The 23,296-nt window shown below is 41.3% G+C and overlaps 1 protein-coding gene across 4 annotated transcripts in view; it reads right to left on the bottom strand.

The window, feature by feature from the left end:
* STRN3 (striatin 3) overlaps positions 1–23,296 on the bottom strand; it is a 349,837-nt gene that overhangs the window by 209,521 nt on the left and 117,020 nt on the right. For all 4 annotated transcript variants that reach the window (XM_029598990.1, XM_029598988.1, XM_029598991.1 and 1 more), the window contains exons 5-6: positions 12,128–12,307; positions 4,474–4,603 (exon numbers count right to left, since the gene is read on the bottom strand). In XM_029598990.1, coding sequence (XP_029454850.1) covers positions 4,474–4,603; positions 12,128–12,307 — 310 coding nt within the window. The remainder of the gene's footprint in view (positions 1–4,473; positions 4,604–12,127; positions 12,308–23,296) is intronic.

The raw sequence follows: 23,296 nt of genomic DNA, 5'->3' as shown, positions 1-23,296 counted from the left end.
ATTCCACTAGACGAGAGGTCTGGCACTGGCACAGGGCAGGTCCTCGAGGAGCGAGTACCTGATTCCGGCGAAGCAGTACTGTAGAGAGAGATGTTTACTGTACTCACTGATGGTGACTGTAGTTAGTTCTTCCAAGTAGAGGTTGCAGGCAGTGACACAGGGAACATGGGCCCTCGAGGAGCGAGTACCGGTTTCCTGATAGCACCTGAAAGAAGCAGAGAGGCCCCCGAGGAGCGTGTACCCCGTTAGTGACCCCGAAGGGTAGTAAGAGTTCCAGTTAGAGCTGGAGTGGCAGAGTAGCTTAGGAACGGAGAGCGAATACCATCCGTAAGAATCCTGAGTTGCTAACTCAATGAGCTAGCAAATGTAGTAGGCAGATATACCCTGGAGTCGAGACATCAGAACAGGGGGATGCCCCTGAGGTTCGCGCCAACCTGGAAATAAAGATGAGGGCGGCATGTGTGCGCGTGCCCTAGAGATACCTTGAAGGAGAATGGCGGGAGGCAGCACCATAGCCGGTCCGGGGACACCGGAGAGGTCGGCAAGCAGACGCCGTGGTGGCCATCAGTCCAAGGTGAGTAGGAGGCGCCGCAAGTAGAGAGAGGTAGGCGGGGCGAAGCTGTCGAAGATCGGACACAACAGAAACAGATGTTCCTCCGAGGTGAACCCCATCTTACCCATTGGTCTTCAGCAAATTTGTTTGATTTATCCATTCAATAACTGTAGAGTTTAAAGGCATGAGAGGGGGTGCAGGAAAGACATTAATCAGCTGAGATTGTCCTGGATATTCATCCCTCATTTTTACCTAACCAGAAGATTCCTCAGGTTTAAGTATCTTTGAGAAGCTCTTTTCTCATAGTGAAGGCAATATGCTCCAATTTTAGAAGCTTGCAGGCGAGCAGCACATTTGGAGCACTATTGGCTCAGATTATTTTTTCTTACCTGCCTTAATATATTTGACATGTAAAAGGAAAACAATGTTTATAAATGTCTTTCCCCACTCTCATTAGCTTCTAAGCCATGAGTTAAAAAGTGCAGACTTTCTTTCTCTTTGGAGTACACTGTAACCTCAGGAAAGCTACAACAGCAAACCATAGTGCTTTTAATTTTTTTTTCTTGTCAACAATGAAAGGGAGTTCAGTCTTGCTTACAAAAGCCTTCTCAATTTATTTTTGAAGCACTTATTTCCTTCTATGAGTAGCTTGCTGACTTTTTCCTAGAAGGCCACTAAAGTCTTTTTGTTGAATTTCACAGGTTATTTTGTATTTGAAATTCTGTGAGTGAACAAGGTATATACAAGTCTCACCACCACAGGGAGTAAAGCAAAAACTGAGTGAAAGTTCCAATTAGCCTGTTATTAGTCAGCAGAACTCAGTCAACAGATAGTGACATCAAGTTTTGATGGGGGGAGGAGTCTCAGTCTTATGTTTCAGCAACCTGTACATAAATTTGGTGTAAATTGCATGAGAGTAAAATGGAACAATTTCTAATACTTTACAAACCACAGTACTTGGGCTTTTACTTCTATTTCCAAGATAATGGGAAGACAGTACTACACAGAAGAATGAATCAGCGTTTTGATAAAACTAGTAAAATGATCAATAGAATGAAGTAAACAATGATATGCAAGGAATGCATCAGGTAAAGATTCTCTTAGTAGTGTAAAAAGTGCATTTAATGTGCCGATACAAATGAGTGTTGTTCATCAGGTGTGTCATGATGGGAAAAAAGTTGAGAACCACTGGACTAGAATTATAACTGGCATGCTTGTACTCCCTGCTCTTCATGGGAGTGAGATTCCTGTCCCCATTACATCTCTCTAACGTATGGTAATCCTTTAGTTTACTTTTGTGTTATATTATGTAGAAATTAATAGCAATTTTAAAAGTTCTTAATATGCTTTGCTTTTTTTCCAGGAGGTAGCTGGAATCAGTGGGACAGTAAATGGGGCTTTGACTACACTGAATCTGCTTTTCTGTAACATATTTTGATTCTAATGAATGATTCCAACTTGAGCATTGTTTCCATTTCGTAATAGTGCAGAAAAGTTGTCATTGTGTGACACACTGCTCATTATAATCCACAGCAAAAATGAAAGTAATACTGGGCCTTTTTTATTGTTAACAATGACGCAAGGGAAATATAAGTATTCTTTCTGAACAGAAATTACATAAATAGTAAACCGGAACAGCACCAACTTCCAGCACTCAAACTGTAACCTAACCTAAGAAAAGGCAACACTGAAAATATTACACCAGGCCTTAAATCTCCAATATTCCTCCCATCAGGAAAACAGAACACACCAGGCTGCTATACAGCCCTACACAGAAACTACACGCCAGCAGGCTACCTCACCTCAGTCACATGTGCAGACCCTCGCCTAACAAAGAATAAAGAGACCATAAAGCATAAATAGAAACATGTGGACAAAAACTGAACTGGAAACCGCAACAAGCCAGAGACACTACATGCAGTGAAACAAAGGAAAAGGAGAAACACCACCAGTCCTCAAACAAATCAAGAAATATAAAATTAAAAGCAGTAACATCATACTAATAAAAAGAATAGATTTCAAAACAGCTGATGAATGGAAAATCCAAGAATTAAACATTTATATAAAAAATTTCCAGACACCAATAAGTATTACAAAACAGCAGCCAGAAAGACCTAATAATTAAAAATAAGGATAAAAAAATGCTCTGCTCTCTATATCTGGAAACATTTGATTTCCAGGTGCCCTGAAGACTGTGGTGAATTGGGGGGGGGTTTGCTTGCAACTTTCTCCTCAGTCACACACATGCTCTCTCTTTCAAACAGGCTCTCAATCACACACATATACACATGCTCTGACTTACATAGGCTCTCATTCACACAGTTACACACATGCTCTCTTTCTCTTATACACCACAGGCTCTTAATGCTACTGTTCTTTGTAAAGGCAATGCCTATATATACATTGGTTGTAAGTTACCTGTAAACCGACACGATGTGCAAACGGTTGTCGGTATATAAAACCGTTTAAATAAAATAAATACACATGCTACCTCTCTCACTTAAACACACAAGTTATCAATCACACACATACCTGCTGTTTCATACCAAAGGGTCTCAATTACACACAAACAGGCTCTCAATCACTCACTTACATACATGCTGTCTCACGCTCACACAAACACATAGGATCTCAAACACATATGCTTACTCACTCACTCTCCCCCCCCCCCCCCCCCCCCCCCAAAACTAGCGGCAGCGACAGCCTCCTCCTCTTCCAGCCCTCGATAAAGGATTCCCATTGACCTAAGGGGTTGATGCTGCTCCAGGCTGCGCTGTTCTTCTGCGTCAGGTCGATGCTGCAGGACTTGCACTTTAGCATGGTCTCTTTTTCCCATGCGTGCAGCCGCTGCTCACCGCTTCCTCTTCCGGGCCACGGGGGCCGGGAAGAAGAAACCATGCTGCGAGTAACACTGACTCCAGCTCTCCTGCCGCACTCCGCCCGGGCTATCAGCATTTCAAGCCTGGCGGAGGAAGAGTTCTCATCTTGCTGGGGCAGGGGGCAGAGCCGGGCCAGCAGGGGACCGGGAAGTGTGGTGACACACCTGCTGTGTCACAACACACTGGTTGAGAATTGCTGTTCTAGACAGTAAGCAGCTGTAATGAGTTCAAGTATCCCACATTAAGGATGCCCTGACTTTTACGGTCTGGGGTACTTATATGCAGACATGAAGGAAAAAGCACAGAACTGCTTTGAAGGCCAAAACCAAAAGCTAAGCATGTTCAAGCAGCATGCTTGACTGTAAATATTACTACTCTTAACATAAGGCTTGGGGGTAACCAGCATGGAGCGGCGGTTACTACCCTAAAAGAGACATAAGGGTAACCTGCATGAAGCAGCGGTCACTACCATATGAAACTTGCTGGGAAAACTGGATGGACTATTTGGTCTTTTTCTGCCGTTGTTAAGATATTACTATATGTTCGTTAGTGACCATACCTGATGTATAAAATTTAGAGCTCTAGGCCAGTACTGGAGGGTTATCAACTGTTATATGCTCAGTTTATCGGTTACCAAAACTTTTGGATACTCAGAAGTTTGCTGTGCAGTAACTTCTACAAATTATACCAGTTTCATCAGGTTTGAAGTGTAAAGTAGGACGAACATTATAATTAGCAATAAACTCTACTCTCCAACTCTCTCACCTTCTCCCCTTAAAAGAAAACTGGAATTGAAAGACACCTGGCATGACTGATCCAATACAGTAAAATATATTTTTTTAAATTAAAAAATATTTATGCATTTCTGATATTTAACATTTAAATATGTGCATATTTAAACTACAGCGGGAAAAACAGGGATACCTTTTCACTGTAATCATAAGGAGGACTATGTAAAGTCAATTCTACATAGATTTTCTCTAGTTGTAACTAAAATAGAGCAAGTACATTTTATAAAGTAATAATGCACAATATGTTTACTTTATGCTTTTTATTTATTCTATGTTTTTCTTTTCCTTCTGGAAGGTCTTCTAGGTCTCCTTCCTCCTCTTCATCGCTGTCATCTGCATTTTCTAAGAAATTAAATGTTTCAAGAATATCACCTGAGTTCCTGTAACAAAATAATAAAAAGCGCTTTAGCTTGTTGAAGTTAATGACACAATGGAAGTAATATTCTCTGTTTAAATACAATGAGGTCCATATTCAATAAGTCAATGAGTAAATGAGTAAATGAGCGGCAAATTTATCCAGGTAACTTTACCAAATTATTTAGAGGAACAAGTCTCCTGCTGAATATACTCCGCTAAAGTTATCTGGGTAACTTTACCGGGATAATTTTAGTTGGCCACCTCTAAACTTAACCGGCTACATTCAAACAAACAGGTGGTTAAGTTAAAAAAAAAAAAAAAAAAAAAAAAAAAAAAAAAAAGATTTTCTTACTGTAAACTGTTTTCTAGCAGGAGGAATTAGCCATGACATGTGGGTGACATCATCTGGCAACATGGTATGGACCTCTCTTAGCTAGTAGAGCTTTTGCTTTACTGAGTATGTGTGGGAATTCCCGCTCGGGAGTTGCCTCATGAGCTCCCTCAGTCAATTGCATAGCCAATTCTATCTAAGTAGTTGACCCTCCAGGGAGGCAGGTGGATATTTAGCATGGCTAATTGATTCTGCTGTCTACAGAGAATGCTGTTCATGGTAAGTAAACCTGCCGTATTTTTCGCTCCATAAGACGCACCTAACCATAAGATGCACCTAGGGTTCAGAGGGGGGAAATTAAAAAAAAAAAAATGGTGTGCTAAGCCTGTTAGCAGAATTTAAGGGGGACTTGGCTGACCTGGGGAGGTGGGTCAAGGAGAATGAAGTTAGTTTGGAAGACCAGGCCTTGGAGCTTGCATGTTGTAAGCTGTCTCAAAATAAATTCCTGCAAACCAATTCTGATTTATTAAACCGGATTGAGACCTGGAAACAGGCCATGGAGAGCTAACCTGAGGTTCAGGGGGATCCCCGAGAACCCTGAGTTTGCAGACTGTAGACAAATGATGTCCAGCATATGTGCACAAGTCCTGGGTTTGGATTCGGAATCTCCTGAAGCACCAGTGGTGAAGCTGGAAAGAGCGCACAGGGACCTGGGAGCAGTGCGTAATAATCGCTCCAAGGACATAATTGCCTGCTTTTACAGTTTTTCTCAAAAGGAGGATATTGCTCTGGCAGCTAGAAAATTGGGGCCTGTGATCTGGATGGGTCACAAGATTGAAATCTACCAGGATTTGGCCATCTTTACTATTTGAAAGCGCCGGGAGTTCAGAGATTGTGGTGCTACGCTTCGCAGTAACAATATCAAGTATAGTTGGCTATTTCCCTTTGGCCTGAGTTTCACTATTGCTGGAGTGACATCTCGGATCTCTACAGTTGCGGAAGCAGCAGATATTCTACAAGCAGCGGGAATGGTCATCACAACCTCAGATGTTTCCATGTCTGCCGGCGGACGCACATGCAGTGAAACGTCTAGATGGCAAGGTGTGGAGAAAGGCAGCAGGAGGCTCCAATGACACTCGGGAGGCTCGCAGTCATCCAGGGATCATCTGGCATGAATTGCTTGAATGCTTTGTGTCTATTACTGTCCAGTTATGCTGGGGTTGGAGCTGCTTTATGGCTCTGCTTGAGGCTCTTTTGTGATGTTATATCTTTTCTCTTATAATGGGGCATGGGGGATGTTTTTTCCATTTTTTCTATTTCATAAATTGTTCTTGGATGGGTCTGATGGGGCAGGGGTGGAGTGGCCAGACATGATGACGACTTCATTCCTCCAGGAGGTGATTCATGTAGGTGGAAAGTGGATCAGCTACAGGGGGTATTTGGGGGTTGAGGGGGTAGGGGGTTTACTTGTAAATTTGAGCATGGTAGCAATTTACACTTGGTTATTTACACTTTCAAAAAATAGAAGAACTAGGGGGCATTCCACGAAGTTAGCAAGTAGCACATTTAAGACTAATTGGAGAAAATTCTTTTTCACTCAACGCACAATAAAGCTCTGGAATTTGTTGCCAGAGGATGTGGTTAGTACAGTTAGTGTAGCTGGGTTCAAAAAAGGTTTGGATAAGTTCTTGGAGGAGAAGTCCATTAACGGCTATTAATCAAGTTTACTTGGAGAATAGCCACTGCTATTAATTGCATCGGTAGCATGGGATCTTCTTAGTGTTTGGGTAATTGCCAGGTTCTTGTGGCCTGGTTTGGCCTCTGTTGGAGACAGGATGCTGGGCTTGATGGACCCTTGGTCTGACTCAGCATGGCAATTTCTTATGTTCTTATGTAATTTGGTGCATGGGCATGTAAATATTGTGAGCCGGGGTGACTCTTTGGGACAGGATTTACAGGGGGAGACATTTCCTTATTAATATTTTAGGATGGAAAGTTTTCAAATAATTTCTATTAATATTAGATGGGCTTAACATCCCATCTAAGAGGAAGCTGGTATTCCAAGAGGAGAGGAATTGTCGGGCCAATGTTATTTTCTGTCAGAACACTTATCTACTTAAACGCACAGAATGTTTATTATGAGATAAGATTCTTCCCCCAGCAATATTTGGCTTCTGCTTCAGTTAAAAAGAAATATTACAAAGTGGGTATATTATTTGCACGTTCTCTAGTTGTAGATGTTAAGGACATCAGATGGGATGTGGAGGGCAGATTTATAGCTCTCAAAGTGATGATTGGTAGTGAATTGGTTGCACTTCTTACTCTATATAACTGACCACTGATCAGGGTCCTTTCTTTCTACGCTTTTCTGTTCTGTTGGAGAAATGGGCTGAGTGCCAGGTAATAGCAGGGAGTGACTTTAACCTCACCAGATATCCCCACCTGGACAATTCTGGCTCTGGAGGGGGAGACCTCAGATTTCACAGTCAGGCATTAAAAAAATCTGATTTCTGAGAGGGGTTTAGTGGATATTTAGGGGTTTAGTGGATACCCAACCCAGCGTAATTATATGTATTTTTCACATGTGCATCAGTCTTACTCTCGGATAGATTTTTTTTTTTAATCAATAAATTCTTAGTTGACCTTACAATTGCGGATGTGGATTCCTTAACATGGTCTGATCATGCCTCGGTTTGGCTGGAACTCCAGTCACATAGTAGAAGTACTGGCGTCTAAACGATAGCTTATTGGATGACAAAGCTTTTCTAGATTCCTTGATGGGGGACATCAAGGAGTATCTGGATATTAACCGCACTGGGGAGGTCACCCTGGGCACAATCTGGGACTATTTAAAAGCGGTAGTTAGTGGTAAACTTATAGCTAGAGATTATAGGCGTGCAAGAGGATGCACATTTTGCAACACATCGCCAGTTTAGTCCTAAGCCACAAACGCACTCTAGACCCATGGAGGATAGCGGACTTAGAGTCTGCAAGGAGGGAACTCCAGGCATTAAATATGGCACAGATAGCATTCCAACTGGATCTGTGAAACGACAATTTGATTTTGGTGATAAAGTGGGTAGGCTGCTTGCCAGAAGACTGAAGGAGAGAGCTGCACAGTCCTACATTATCAAAATCAAAGATCCTTCAGGGGCATTCTTGTATGAGTCAGGGGACATTAGCACTCGCTTTATTAGTTTTTATGAGGAGCTTTATGCATCTGATGTCTCTGCGGGAGAACAGGATATCAGCCTCTATTTGCAGGGTATAGAATTACCTTCCCTACCAGATGGAGCCCATGAGTTCCTAAATCTTGAGATTACTCAAAGTGAGGTTTATCAAACAATTCAGGGCCTGAAGCAGGGGAAACCTCCTGGCTTGGATGGATTCATGGCTAAGTTTTACAAAGTGTTCCATCTGATGGTGATTCCGCCCTTGGTGGAAATGTTTAATGTCCTCATGTTGGGGGGTTCGATCTCCTCTGAGTCCAACCTGGCTGGGATAACGATACTAGATAAGAGTGGGAGAGATCTCACACTTTGTGGGTCCTATCACCCCATTTCTTTGATTAATATTGATTTGAAGATTCTTGCCAAGATACTGGCAACTAGATTGGGGAAGGTAGCTCCTCATTATCCATGAGGACCAGTCCGGGTTTGTTCATGGAGACTGGTTTCCGATAATGTGAGGAAAGTTCTGTAATTGATTTGGAGGGCTCAGCATGATAACATCTCTTTGGTACTATTGGCAGTGGATGCCGAAAAGGCATTTGACAGGGTTCACTGGCCGTACCTGTTCAAAGTACTAGAGAAGATGAACCTGGGCTCTGGCTTTATCGGGTGGATTCAGCGCTTATATGAGAACCCTATGGGTTGCTTAAAAATCAATGGGGAATACACTGTGCCGTTCAAAGTAGGGAGGGGCACCAGACAGGGTTGCCCTCTATTACCTCTGCTATTTGCTCTGTCCCTGGAATCCTTTGCAGAGAGGGTGAGACTAACTCCCAAATCAAGGGGATGCAGATGGGTTCACATAACTATAAACTCTCCATGTTCGCGGATGATCTTTTATTTACAGAGGCCAATCCGGAATTCTCCTTACAGGCTTTGCTGGAGGACATGAGAGCATTTGGTAAAGTTTCTGGTTTTAAAGTCGATGAGGATAAATCAGAGCTTTTGAATCTCTCTGTGGCAAGTGACCACTTTGCTCATATGAGGGCTAATCTCCCTTTTTGTGCAGCAAAGGGGTGTGTGAAATATCTAGGGGTGAAAATTGGTCCTGAGGTGAAGGACTTGTTTAGTCTTAATTATACCCCTTTACTATCCAGTATACAAAAAGACTTAGAAAGATGGGATTGGGGGGGGGGGGGGGCTTTTCGTTGATGGGGAGAATAGCGATTATCAAGATGTTGTTACCCTGTTTGTTATTTTTTCCAGACTTTGCCGGTGAGTGTGCCTGACTCTTTGTTGGCACTCTGGCAACGAAAGCTCCTCAGATTCATTTGGAAATGCAGGCTGCCTAGAGTCGCTAGTTCAGTTCTCTATCAGGACAAACTGAGGGGCGGGAGGGTGGGGGTGGGGGTGTTTGCAGGTTCCATATTTGAAGTGGGTTGACGAGAACTCATCTCCAGTGTTGGTGAAGCCTCTCTGTGTCTTTTGTGACCTGACAGATGCTTCTTAGGGAGTTTCTGTGCTGAATGTGTCGATACAGCATAGAGTAAAGGCATTTGCGCTGCTAACATAGCACTTCCCTGCGCCGATGCATTGATGCTTCGATCTGTTCTTGGTGCGTCGAGGCTTCGATCTTGACGCCCGCGTCGGTGAAGCAGCCGCATCCCCCGCGTTTGGAGCCGATTTCAGGCTGGTGCTTAGCAGTTGATTACCTGACCTGGGGGGCTCGACGGAAGAGGCCCTCTGCTTCAAAGGGGACTTCTTCTTCAGTGTTGGAGCTGGAACTGATCGGACAGAGACTTCTGAAGAGGCATAAGAGCCCGAAGTCCTCATGATGTTCTCTCTGCCTCCGGTCCTGAGGGGACATTTTCCTGCAGTCCTCACAAGTCGATTGGTCATGGGTCCCGAGGCAGAAGTGGCAGGAGATGTGGCAATCTGTAGCCAACATTAACTTGCCACAGGAACAGAACTTCAATCCTGGACGAGGCATCTGACGTTGTGGATTCTGTAACTGTTTTACCTGTGGTGTTTTTTCTCAAAACATTTAAAGACTTTTTTCCTCACAGATAGGAATTTTCTCTGGAGAAAGAGCTCCGCAGGCCTAACGGTCTCGCGGAAAAAAACTGACTGAGGAGCCTGAGGTAATCCTGTCAGGATACAGGAGGGAGCACCTAGCTGTAAGACTTTGAGAGATTTAGAGAGCTCTACCACCTAGTGGCACGGAGGACGTACCCAGACAGCATGGCTAATTCAGCTGCTTATCTACGTGAAAACCTACTCCCCCAAATACTTCAAAACTAAATAACTGGAGATAGGACCTGACCTCCCTTTCCTCCCAGCAGGAGGGTGGGGCAGGAGGGTACCAAAAGCCATGAATTCCACCAGGCCAACAGAAGCACAGTTCCTACTACATCAAACTGTTTCCAGTGCTACCAAATTGACAGGTTTAGGGACACTGGAGTCATTGGGACCTATGTAGCTCAGCAGAGGTTACTATTGTAGTAGCCGCAGGAAACCTATCATGTTCAGACTGTTTTATAAAATGGACTCCTGCTATAGGCAAAAGTAACAAAAATGGTTTCTAGATGGATCTAGCTAGAGAGAAAACAAGGTTTTAAAAATCTTCCTCTCCCTATTTTCTTTTTTAAAAATGTGGTTTTCAAACTAATTTGATACTAGTACTTGTGGATTATACCATCTATCAAATAAGCATCTTCCCTTCTCCTGAGAACCAAGCACACCGCCCCTCAAGAACACTCTTTAATCCTGCAAACTCTAGAAAAGAGACTTGAAAAAAATCAGTGCTAAGACAAGTCCATGGCCCAAACATTTTGAATATAGAATAGTAAACATGGGATACTTTTGAAGTTGAACTTGCTATGATCTGTGGACTCCCAGGGGCTCATTTTGGGGTGATTTTCCATTGCCAGGGTATGAGACTAAAACTACCCTACTCAAGAATTATAGTATTTATTTATTTTATTTATTTGTTATTTTTATTATACCGAGTTTCATGATAGGAATCACATCAACCCGGTTTACAATTAACAATGTGAGTAAAGGCAGAGAGTAACAAAGTAAAGAACATTTCCCAATACAAGAACAAATATAGTATGAAACTTAACAAATATTATAACAATATTTTGGATGTGAGAAAGTTACAAAAAACATAGAAAAATAACTTGGATATGAAAGGGGAAGAATTGTAGAACGACTATAAGCATTTTAACCAGCTGTATCAATTAATAAATATGTATAATATTATAAAATGTAGATGTGTAGCAAAATGATTAGATAAGATATTGTATTGTATTGTATTGTATTGTATTGATAGTAAGGTTTTATTTCATCAACAGCAAAGATGCTTGTACAAGTGGAGGCAACAAAGGTTACCTGAGGCCTAGTACTTAGGCTTTATGTAGAAAAAAAAAAAAAGTACATTGGTGGAACATGAAGATCACATAGTCATTGGGGACTTTTCCAGGCATGTGCGCTAATGAAGCAAGATACTCAGAAGTGCTGACCATATGACCAAATGTCATCCCTATATTCTGAGAAGAGCAAAGCCCATAGCAGGGTCCTAAGTGCTGGGATTTTCCCTGCTGTGCAGGCAGATCATCAGCCCATATGTTCTAGTCAGAGGTGAGAAGTGGGAAGGTCCCTTTACCATTGACCTGAGGGGAGAGGAGGAAACAATTTTCCATCCCTTGTCTATGATATCAGAGATGTCTTCACAGCTCTGACCATTCTGGTCTTCCTAGAAAAGCCAGGGATTTGAGAATGACATCTGCATGAAGCTTCAAGTCAGCCTTAAGTAATTTCTTTTATTTTATGACATTTTCTAGTCTACTAAATTTAACCTTTAGCAGTTTACAGCATTGTATTTCTAGACCCGAAGGATAATACTGTCAGATGTCGAATGACTTCTGGTTTGGTTCAACAGATCTAAGGAGATGTGAAAATTGAACTAAAAATCTCTGCTACTAAACAAAATTCTAAGAGTAGAAATAAAATAATTATGTAACACCTCCAGGTTGTTCACTTACCTTTTAATTTCCTGTCCCTTTTGTCTAGGGGAAGGCGATTCTCCACCATTAAGAATCTGTTCTAAATTCTTTGTCTCTACAGAGCCATTTGGCTCTGAACTGGACAATCCAAGCAAAGACCGTACTCGCTGGGACCGTACATCCAATATTGTATCTGTGTAGCCTACTTCCTGAAGATATCTATCGGAAAAGAACACACAAAATGTAGTAAAAGCATTATTTGTAAATTACTGAAAATGACATACCAAGTCAAGCTTGTTTACAGCAGCAATATTCTAGTTTTACATTTATACAGTGCTAACCATATTGGCTAAATTCCTCAAAACTACCTGAGACTGTTTCTTGGCTCTATTCACAACACTGATGATGCAGAAAAAGATATGCAAATTTAACCAACAGAAACCTAACTGCGGCTCTAAAGAAACTAGCTCAAAAAGGCAGGTCAAGCCTGTGGCTTTATTTTGCAAATGTAATGATCCAAAGAGGAAAATGAAAGCGAATTGGAGATTCAGGCATCAATAGTATATTATTTTTATTTCCCTGAGCAGAAATGCAGAACTATAATACAAATTTAACATTGTCAAAGAAATTTACATTTGAACTTCAAAACATTTACAGTGAGTTGCATAGGCTTTTCCACTTTCATTATCCAATGCAGTGCAGCAGTCAAGACATCAGAGTTGTGCGATTAAGGACTTCAATGATTCCTACGAGACCCAACATCCATGCATACGCCAGCGCACACAGGCTCCATTGTATTGAACTTTAGCATAGAATTAGGAGCACAGCAGTCCACTAAAACCTTGTACAGGCAGGCAGCAGTGCAAGTCCACCACACAGTCATGCTAGGAAAGTGAAAGTTACTTATTATGTAATAGGTATTCTCCGATAACAGCAGGATAGAGGTCCTCACAGAAGCATGACACCATCAGACAGAGGTCTGGTCAGAAGCTTTGACTTTATAGCTTCTAGATCTTTCAGAAGCTCTACTGATCATGTACATGATTGTCCCAAGTAACAGGTGTTGTTGCACAGGGACACAGAGGCCCCAGTGAGTGGTTATCACCTCCCACCAGCAGAAGGCATTGGTGGGCTCCTGGGACTCTGGCTAGTTCTCCTATCTATATGGCCTATACTTCCTGCTGGTAGCCATCTTATTCCTGTAAAGATATACACACACACACATTGTCTATATATATATATATATATATATATATATACATACATACATACACACATACATATATACATGCTAAGGGTGTTAAGTATTCTATTGATTCACAGCATGTCCCATACTGTCTGCTGATTTTAATTCTTCCACAGAGGACACCACAATGATCGCTCTGTCTTGTGGAAGAAAGACCTTTACCAGAGTTGTGTCTACTAGAGCTCCAATAAATTCCAACTGAGGTGACAGACTCAGAAGGGAGTTGGGATAATTTATGACAAACTCTAGCACCTGAATGATTTTGCACATTGAGTCATTTATACCTTCTTGAGAAGTGATCTTAAAGTCAGTCCCAGATAGGGAAAACCATGCACCACATGTAGGTTTAGATGCACAGCAACAACTGCTAGACATTTTGTGAAAATACTCGTCATGCAGATACTAGGTTGAATGGTAGAATGCAGTACTGGAGGCTGAGCTCCCTTATTATGAATCTGAGATACTTCCTGTAACTTGAATGTATTTGTTGAAAGAGAATTAGCGTGCCCAGGGAAATCATCTTGAACTTCTCTTTTCCTAAGTACTTGTTCAAGGCCCTTAAGTCTAAGATTGGATACAGTCCTCCCATTTTCTTTGGTATCAGGAAATATTTAGAGTAAAAATCTCTGCCCTCATTCCCCTGATGGGATGTGTTCAACAGCTTTGGTCGCCAAGAGAGAGAACAGCTCCTTTAGAAATAGCTCCTGATGCTGACAGGGTGATCAACTCTTATTGGGCAATTTGTTGGGTTTCCCAATTGATGACATATGTACCTGTTCCTAATGATGACAATCCAGCTGCCTAAGGTTACACTGGGCCAAAAATGTATGTAAAATCTTAGCCTTCTACGAACAGAGTGGTTCTCTAGTATGAACAATGGGATACTGGCTTCCCATCCTGGGTTTTGGTTAGGATTACAATCTGGGTTCCTCTGCTGTCTAGGGTGAAAGCAAGGAACCTGTTGTTGATGGGATCGAGGGGGGGGGGGGGGGGGTGAGAGAATAACACCTCATCAGAAGATAGACGTATCTTCTGGATGAGGAGGAAAGGTGGATCAGAAATGACTAGAAAGAGAGACACAATTTTATTTTCTCCTATATTAATGCACTATATCACCCATAGAGAAAATACAACATTTTTATAAATCAATATTTGTCTAGATAAAAGATGTGACATTTGATTAATAAATAATATTGATTTATAAAAATGTTTGTATTTTCTCTATGGGTGGTATAGTGTAGAAAGAGAGAGAGCCAGAGTCTGAGGCATGGAGACATGATCTTCTATTTGATCCACTCCTCTCTGACTTCTTCTCTGAAGAGGTGAGCGCCCTTACAGGGCATGTCAGTAAGCCTGTTTTGCACATCTGCTCTGGGGTCAGAAGTTCATGGCCATAAGAATCTGTGTGTGCTGATTCCTATGGTAGCGGGTCTCGATGCAAAAACATCATAGCTTGAACGGACTGTTTTCTACACTCCTGACCCTTAAGAACATAAGAAGTTGCCATACTGGGTCACACTAAGGGTTCATCAAGCCTAGCATCCTATTTCCAACAGTGGCAATCCAGGTTACAAGTATCTGGCAAGTACCCAAACATTAAATAGATTCCATGCTACTGATGCCGGTAATAAGCAGTGGCTATTTCCTAAGTCAACAAGATTAATAGCAGGTAATGGACTTCTCCTCCAGGAACGTAGCCAAACTTTTCTAAATTCAGCTATACTAACTGTCTCAACCACATCCTCTGGCAACAAATTCCAGAGCTTAATTGTGCGTTGAGTGAAAACTTTTCTTTGATTTGTTTCAAATGTGCTACTTTCTAATGTTATGGAGTGCCCCATAGTCCTTGTATTATCTGAAAGAGTAAATAACGATTCACATTTACCCATTCAAGTCCTTTCATGACTTTATAAACCCTTTGTCCATGAGTGGTTTTAGGTCATCAGAAGACTTGAAGATCATCTAAGAGGGCCTTGATCTTTCCAGAATGTCCCACTCAAAGATATAGTATGCTATGTGAGATGCAGGCATAGCATTCTGGTAATACTTTTAGGAGAAAGTGTCAAGTATATGAGATTCTCTCTCAAGGGATATCAAGGAGTGTGTTTTGGACTTTGTGAGAGCTGATTCAACTACTACAAACTTGTGAAGAAGCTATTTGTCAAATCCAGCAATTTTTGGACACAATACATTGCATTCAACTTCTTGTTAACTGGATTCCTCCTTAAAGATATCATGAATAGGCACTGCCATGATTTCTTTTGGAGACTGAAAAATTGGAGAATATCCAAAAATTGAGCCCTGGATTCTGCCTCCTTCTCCAAATCAAATGGAATATCTTTACACATTTGCTTTACAAAATCAGAGAAAGAAAGGTCCTCAGATAACTTTTCTCTTTTTCTAAATTTATATTCTGCCTTTCATGACTGCTCAGCCACTTCAAAGTGGATTACATTCAGATGCTGTAGGTATTTTCTTGTCCCCAGAGGGTTTACAATCTAACAGGGTCATTTATCATTTCATGTTAGGGGCTCAATGCTAGCGTTTAGGCCTTAATGTCCGTGGTCAACAGCATGACGCGTGTTAGTATGTAAATGCAACATTTGATTATGCAAGTGCGAGGAGTTTGGGCAGAGTTAATGGAAATGAGCAGCTCCTAACGTCAAATGCGATCGAGTAATGCACAGCTATGTGGGTTTTAAGGCCGGAAACAACTACACCTTTTTTGTGTGCGTTGTGCCTGCAACAGCTATGCGTTACCAGGAAAAAGGTTTTTTTTTTTTATCGCATATGCTGTTTGGGAAGAGAAATAGAGAGCATAAGAACATAAGAAATTGCCATGCTGGGTCAGACCAAGGGTCCATCAAGCCCAGCATCCTGTTTCCAACAGAGGCCAAACCAGGCCACAAGAACCTGGCAATTATCCAAACACTAAGAAGATCCCATGCTACTGATTCAATTAATAGCAGTGGCTATTCCCTAAGTAAACTTGATTAATAGCCATTAATGGACTTCTTCTCCAAGAACTTATCCAAACCTTTTTTGAACCCAGCTACACTAACTGCACTAACCACATCCTCTGGCAACAAATTCCAGAGCTTTATTGTGCGTTGAGTAAAAAAGAATTTTCTCAGATTAGTCTTAAATGTGCTACTTGCTAACTTCATGGAATGCCCCCTAGTCCTTCTATTATTCGAAAGTGTAAATAACCGAGTCACATCTACTCATTCAAGACCTCTCATGATCTTAAAGACCTCTAATCATATCCCCCCTCAGCTGTCTCTTCTCCAAGCTGAACAGCCCTAACCTCTTCAGCCTTTCCTCATAGGGGAGCTGTTCCATCCCGCTTTTACATAGGCTTCAATATGTCACTCTGTATTTATACCACTGTAAGAGGGGGGACTTTTAAGTCGGAGTGGGGTAGTTTTGGGAAGGGGTTTACATACACAGTAGGAGGTATGAACAGGAGAGTACACATTACTGAAGATTTTCTGTCATTTCAATTGATGAAAAGTACAAGAGGAGTAGATTTGTACAATGCACTCTCTTGTACTTTCCTGTTTGTACCTCCTATGGTATATGTAAATCCCTCCCCATAACTACCACACCCAAACCCCACTCCGAGTTAAAAGTGTCCCCTCTTACAGTGGTATAAATACAGAATGACATATTGAAGCCTATGTAAAAGCGCTCGCTCTCTCTCTCACTGAACGGCATATGCAATAAAAACCTTTTCCTGGTAATGCACCCACGGTGTATTAATCAGTGCATGGAGCAAAAAATATCGCATCGCACCTTGTGGAAATTACCTATGAAATGCGGGGAGCAAGGAAATTAGCTTAACGACGGCCCCCCCCCCCCTTTTTTTTTTTTTTTTTTTTTATAATCGAGAATGCTATTTCTGCTATATTTATAGCATTTTTTATAAATCTAGGGGAAAGTGTTGTACCTGAGGCAATGGAGGGTGATGTGACTTGACAAAGGTAATAGGAGCATCAGTGGTTTTTGAACCCTAGTTTCTCTGGTTTATGGTCCATTACTTTAACCACTAGGTTACTCCTTGATCTGTGGACTCTTCTTGTTTAGAAAATTTCTCAGATTCAAGTCACACCCCCAAGAATCCTCAGACTCTGATGGCTAGGTTAGTGATGTAATCTGCATGTACACCTGTCTCTCTATCAAAAGCTTTGAAAGGATTTGAGTTGGTGGGGGTAGGGGTATAGACTCCAATGTATCCTAATGCATTTGGAAAGCTTCCCCTCCTAATGTACTGGAGATAGACAATGCTGCAGGTAGCATAAAGACCATTACCCTTCCAGTTGCTGGCATCAACACACCATTAAGCTCTGGAATTTGTTGCCAGAGGATGCGGTTAGTGCAGTTAGTGTAGCTGGGTTTGTATAAGTTCTTGTAGGAGAGGTCCATTAACTGCTATTAATCAAGCTGACTTAGGGAATAGCCTCTGCTATTACTGGCATCAGTAGCATGGGATCTAGTTAGTGTTTAGGTACTTGCCAGATACTTGTAGCCTGGTTTGGCCACTGCTGGCAACAGGATGCTGGGCTTGATGGACCCTTGATCTCACTCAGTATGGCAATTTCTTATATTCTTATGTTCAATGCCATAGCTGCCAGAGCACAGAGAGCCTCTAGAATAGATTAGAACTCAGTCTGCATCAGTGTTGATCCTGGTATACCAAAATTGAGCCAAATGACTCATCAAGACCTCCTGAATCTTCTTGTTAAGCTATTCTTCAAAAACTGTCAATACCAACAAGGGATGGTGGGGGCAGAAGGAAAGGTCACATCCTCCTGAGTTACCTGAGATGTATTGCTGTAACTTGGACCTTTGGAGGCTGTCACATTCCTCTATACTCTCGACAATGAGCAGCCTTCTCTTGGGGCACTTTAAGAAGTTACTAGATGTCATCTGTTCGGTTAACACTGAACAAAAAATAGCCAATGTAAAATCAAACTACTAGATGTTGAATCAAAAATGCCCTGATTAGTACCAATGTGGCCATAGGAAAAAAAAACAAAACTTAGAAGATTGCAAACCAAATTAAGGAGGTAAGAGGGAGATGAAACTACCTTGACTAGAGGATCCCAGACAGAAAAATGTGAAAAGGGAGATTTTTTTTTTTTTGGTAAGGAGGAAAATTCAGAGAAAGATGAACCAATAGGTTCTGTGGAATAAAATGAATGCAGAAGGTACCCGTACAACACTCCTGATACGGGACAATGCTGCATATACTCAGAAGAGCTTCTGAAAGTTCTAGATGATGTTAAGTTGAAGTTTGCAATCGGGGCTCTGTCTAATGATAGCACCCACCTGTGAGGATTTTAACATCCTGCTTATCTTAGGAAAAAGTCAGGTGATAATGTGTTAATATTTTCTCATTCATGTCCAATGGATGGTGGAGCCCATCCCAACTGCCGCCAAAGACTGTGTGAGCAGAAGGCCATCTTGCCAGCAGCTGAAAACTGAAGGAAGCCCACAGAACACAGGAAAGCAGCTGTGCCAGTATGTGGGAGGGGATCAATAAAAGCACTGCCTCTGTCTGTACCCAAAGTAATACACCCCCTCTGTGGTGTATACCTCTTGGTTAGATGGAAGTGCAAGCAGGAGATAAGATGGGACACCATGGGACAGAAAGCACCTACATTTAACATCACTCCTGTGCTGCCATTAATAATCTCTTGAACACTGTGGAAATTTGTGAGAGGAGATAAAGACAAGGTGTCCAAGAAAGCATGATGGTAGGGGTGAGACAACAGCAGAGAGGATGTGATAAGGATTAAGAGGTGAAGCTGGGGGATGGAGAAAGAAAATCAGAGGAGGAATAATAATAAGTTAGGTTAGCATCAGTCCTGAACAGGAAGGATAAGGAGAGAGAATAGCAAGATTCAGAATGGATATGGTAGAGAAAGGAGAGCCAGAGAGCAGGTGATAGGAGGGAGCAGAGATATAGTGAAGATGAGATAAAGCACAAAGTAGGGAGCAATGGAGCTGAACAAGTGAAGTAAACGGATGGGCAGGCTCAGATTTAGACCTAAAACACAATAATCTGAACACACAGTGTCTGGAGTGATAACACATGACAAACAAAATGTATTATTTTTTTGCATTGTTCTTACTATAAATTTGTGTACCTCACTGCAATGACATTTTTCATATTTTTGGAGTATAGTACTGCCTACCATAGCAGGAAAAGCCAGTCTAGAACTTTCAATTTATATTTCTTTCAGTGGTGAGATTCATGGTAGGGGATTCAGTAAATGCCTATTCTCAAGGCCAGATTTAAGATTTTGGGGCCCATAGGCAGGACCAGAAGATAAGGGCAGGGAGTCTCCTCTTGGACAGCAGGGAGTAATCCCTGGAGACTGGAAAGCAGTAGAGGGACTGTTGGGCCAGAGTGCCATGTGCCTTTTTGAAATGGCCCTGGTACACAACCCTAAAGTAAGTGGGTGAAGAATCATCTTCGGCTCAGGTATTTGACAGTTCAAATTGTTTAGTCCTAGGGGTAAACCTTGCCAGGTCATTGTCAAATATTTAAATTGTACTGATAAGGTAAAAATCCTAGCAGCCTACCTCAAAACCTCAAATAAAATATGAAAATAATAAGATCCTGGTTTTTGCAGATTTTTCAGCTAAGATGCAAACTGCCAGAAAATAATTCACTCCCTATTGTATGCAATTGTTTAGAAAAGGGGTGAAATTTTCCCTGCAGTTTCTTGCCTGCTTGAAGATCTTTCACCAGGAAGAAACCAAGTTATTTGTGTTAGCCAGACAGCCAAAGGCCTTCATTGTATCTTTAACATAAAAGATGTGTTTGTGAAATTCAAAGTTGCATCGCACATGGTGCACCCTGCTGGATTATAATGTCTTACATAAGAACATAAGATATGCCATACTGGGTCAGACCAAGGGTCCATCAAGCCTGGTATCCTGTTTCAACAGTGGCCAATCCAAGTCACAAGTACCTGGCAAGTACCCAAACATTAGATAAATCACAAGCTGCTATTGCTTATTATAATAACAGTAGTTTATGGATTTTTCCTCTAGGAACTTATCCAAACATTTTTTAAACCCACTTACAATAAACTGGTTCAGATCCTACCTAAACAACAGGTTCTTTCAAGTCCAGATAAAAAACTCATTATGAGAAAAATTTAAACTTGAAACAGGAGTACCCCAGGGTTCAGCACTGTCTGCTACCCTCTTTAACATATATATGCTACCCTTATGTCATCTGCTGGCAGGCCTAGGGATAATACATTACATTTAAGCAGACGACATTCAATTAATTCTACCAATAGACGACACAATTGAAAAAACATTAAGTCTAGCTAACATATACCTAGACATAATTAAACAACTACTAAACCAAAATCAACATTGACAAAACTGAATTCCTTCACCTAGAGAGAAAACATACTGAAATCATTCAAACACCGATTACCCTAAGAAATAACCAAAAAATTGAGCTAGCCGAAAAAGTAAGGAATCTGGGAGTAATAATGGACCCAGAAATCAACCTGAAGCAACACATATCTATAAAAGTAAGAGATGCCTATGCAAAACTTATGGTCCTCAGAAGATTGAAACCATTACTCACACCCGCCCACTTCAGAACTGTATTGCAAACACTTATCTTTTCCAGCACTGACTACTGCAATGCACTCTTACTAGGACTCCCAAACACATCGATAAGACCGCTCCAGATACTTCAAAATACTGCAGCCAGAATACTGACGGGAAAAAGAGGAGGAACCATATAACCAAAACTCTAGCAGACTTACATTGGTTACCCATCGAATACAGGATAAAATACAAGGCCTTATGTACCATACACAAACTAATATATGATAAAGAAGCAGACTGGCTAAACACAGCCTTACGAGTACACGTTCCACAAAGAAACCTCCGCTCAGCAAACAAAGCACCACTAATAATCCCTTCAGTAAAGTCAGTAAAATTAACCCAAGTGAGAGAAAGGGCTTTATCATTGGCTGGGCCCATACTATGGAACACAATGCCCCCTGAACTCAGATTACAGAATAATCTCAAAACTTTTAAGAAAAATTTAAAAACATGGCTCTTTAAAAAAGCCTTCACTAAAGAGTGTGGAGGGTAGAGATTGAAAGTACAGAATAATGCAGATGAGAATGAATTTACTCAATCCACATTTAAGAAGTAATATCTCAAAGAGATAGTAACTCAATAATATACCTGGACATGACCAACATTACTCAAATAATGATTTTATTTATGAAATTGTAACCAAACTTTATTGGCACCTGTTAGAATGTACGATATCCTAGATTTACTAACCTTAGTCTATGTGCCTATTTGTAAACCGTTGCGATGATATACAACTTAGCGACGGTATAGAAAAGTTTTTAAATAAAATAAATAAATAAACTTATACTAACTGCTGTGACCACATCTTCTGGCAATGAATTCTAGAGCTTAACTATGTGCTGAGTGAAAAACAATTGCCTTTGATTTGCTTTAAATGAGCTACCTGCTAACTTCATGGAGTGCTCCCTGGACCTCCTATTATCTGAGAGAGTATATAACACCAATTTACATTAACTTGTACAAATCTTTTCATGATTTTGTAGACTTCTATCATATCCCCCCTCAGCTGTCTGTACTCTAAATTGAACAGCCCTAACTTCTTTAGCCTTTCCTCATAGGGCAGTCGTTCATTGCCCCTTATCATTTTGGTCGCCCTTCTCTGCACGTTCCCCAGTACAGCTATATCCTTTTTGAGATGCGGTGAACAGAACTGCACACAGTATTCAAGATGCGGTCTCACCATGGAGCGATACAGAGGCATGATGACATCCTCCGTTTTATATGCCATTTCCTTCCTAATAATTCCAAACATTCTGTTTGCTTTTTTGATCACCACAGCACACTGAAGAGACAATTTCAATGTAAAACCATTATTTAGATTTATATTCTGCTTTTTGGCACTTCGAAGCAGATTACATTCAGGTACTGTGGGTATTTCCCTATCCTCAGAGGGTTTACAATCTAAGTTTGCACCTGAGGCAACAGAGAGTAAAGTGACATCATGTATTGTCCACTATGACACCTAGATCTCTTTCCTGGATGGTAACTCCTAAGATAGAACCTAACTGTGTAACTATAGCAAGGGTTACTTTTCCTTACATGCATCACTTTGCACTTGTCCACGTTAAATTTCATCTGCCATTTGGAAGTCCAATCTTCCAGAATCGCAAGGTCCTCTTGCAATTCATCACAATCCGCTTGAGATTTAACTATGCTACATTTATTTATTTTATTTTATTTATTTAAAATTTTTATATACCGGTATTAGTATGCAAACATCATACCGGTTTACATTGTAACTGAAAGATTGAAAATACAATTAACAGGGAGGGGAAAGGGAGGGAGTAAATACATAGTGCAGTAAGATGAAGGAGAGGGAACATCAACTTTGAGAGATAAACAGGAAAATTAATTACAAAGGACTATATACAGTATTTACAGGAGGCTATTAACAGTGTACAATTTGAGCGTCGCTTATGTGAGGATTGTTCGAGGGGGTTGAGAAGAGTAAGGTGAATGGAGACAATTTATTCTGGGAAGGCCTGTCGGAAGAGCCATGTCTTTAGTTTTTTTCTGAATTTGGAGTAGCATGGCTCAAGTCTGAGTGTAGTCGGGAGGGAGTTCCATTGTTTAGGGCCTGCAATGGAGAGAGCGCGATCCCTTGTAGTGGACAGGTGGGCTTTTTTGATAGGAGGTACTGTTAGGGTACCTTTGTTGACAGAACGCGTGGGTCGGTCAGAGCGTACGGGGAAAAAGGGTTCATCTAGCCAGTTAGAGTTGTAGGAGTAGATGGATTTGTGTATTATGGTTAAGGTTTTAAAGAGGATGCGGGATGTTATGGGGAGCCAGTGGAGGTCTTTGAGTATGGGAGTAATGTG

Source organism: Rhinatrema bivittatum, chromosome 4 (genome assembly GCF_901001135.1).
Source record: "Rhinatrema bivittatum chromosome 4, aRhiBiv1.1, whole genome shotgun sequence".
Lineage (NCBI taxonomy): Eukaryota > Metazoa > Chordata > Amphibia > Gymnophiona > Rhinatrematidae > Rhinatrema > Rhinatrema bivittatum.
The sequence above is the reverse complement of the archived record's forward strand: the minus strand, read 5'-3'. Positions and strand labels throughout refer to the sequence as shown.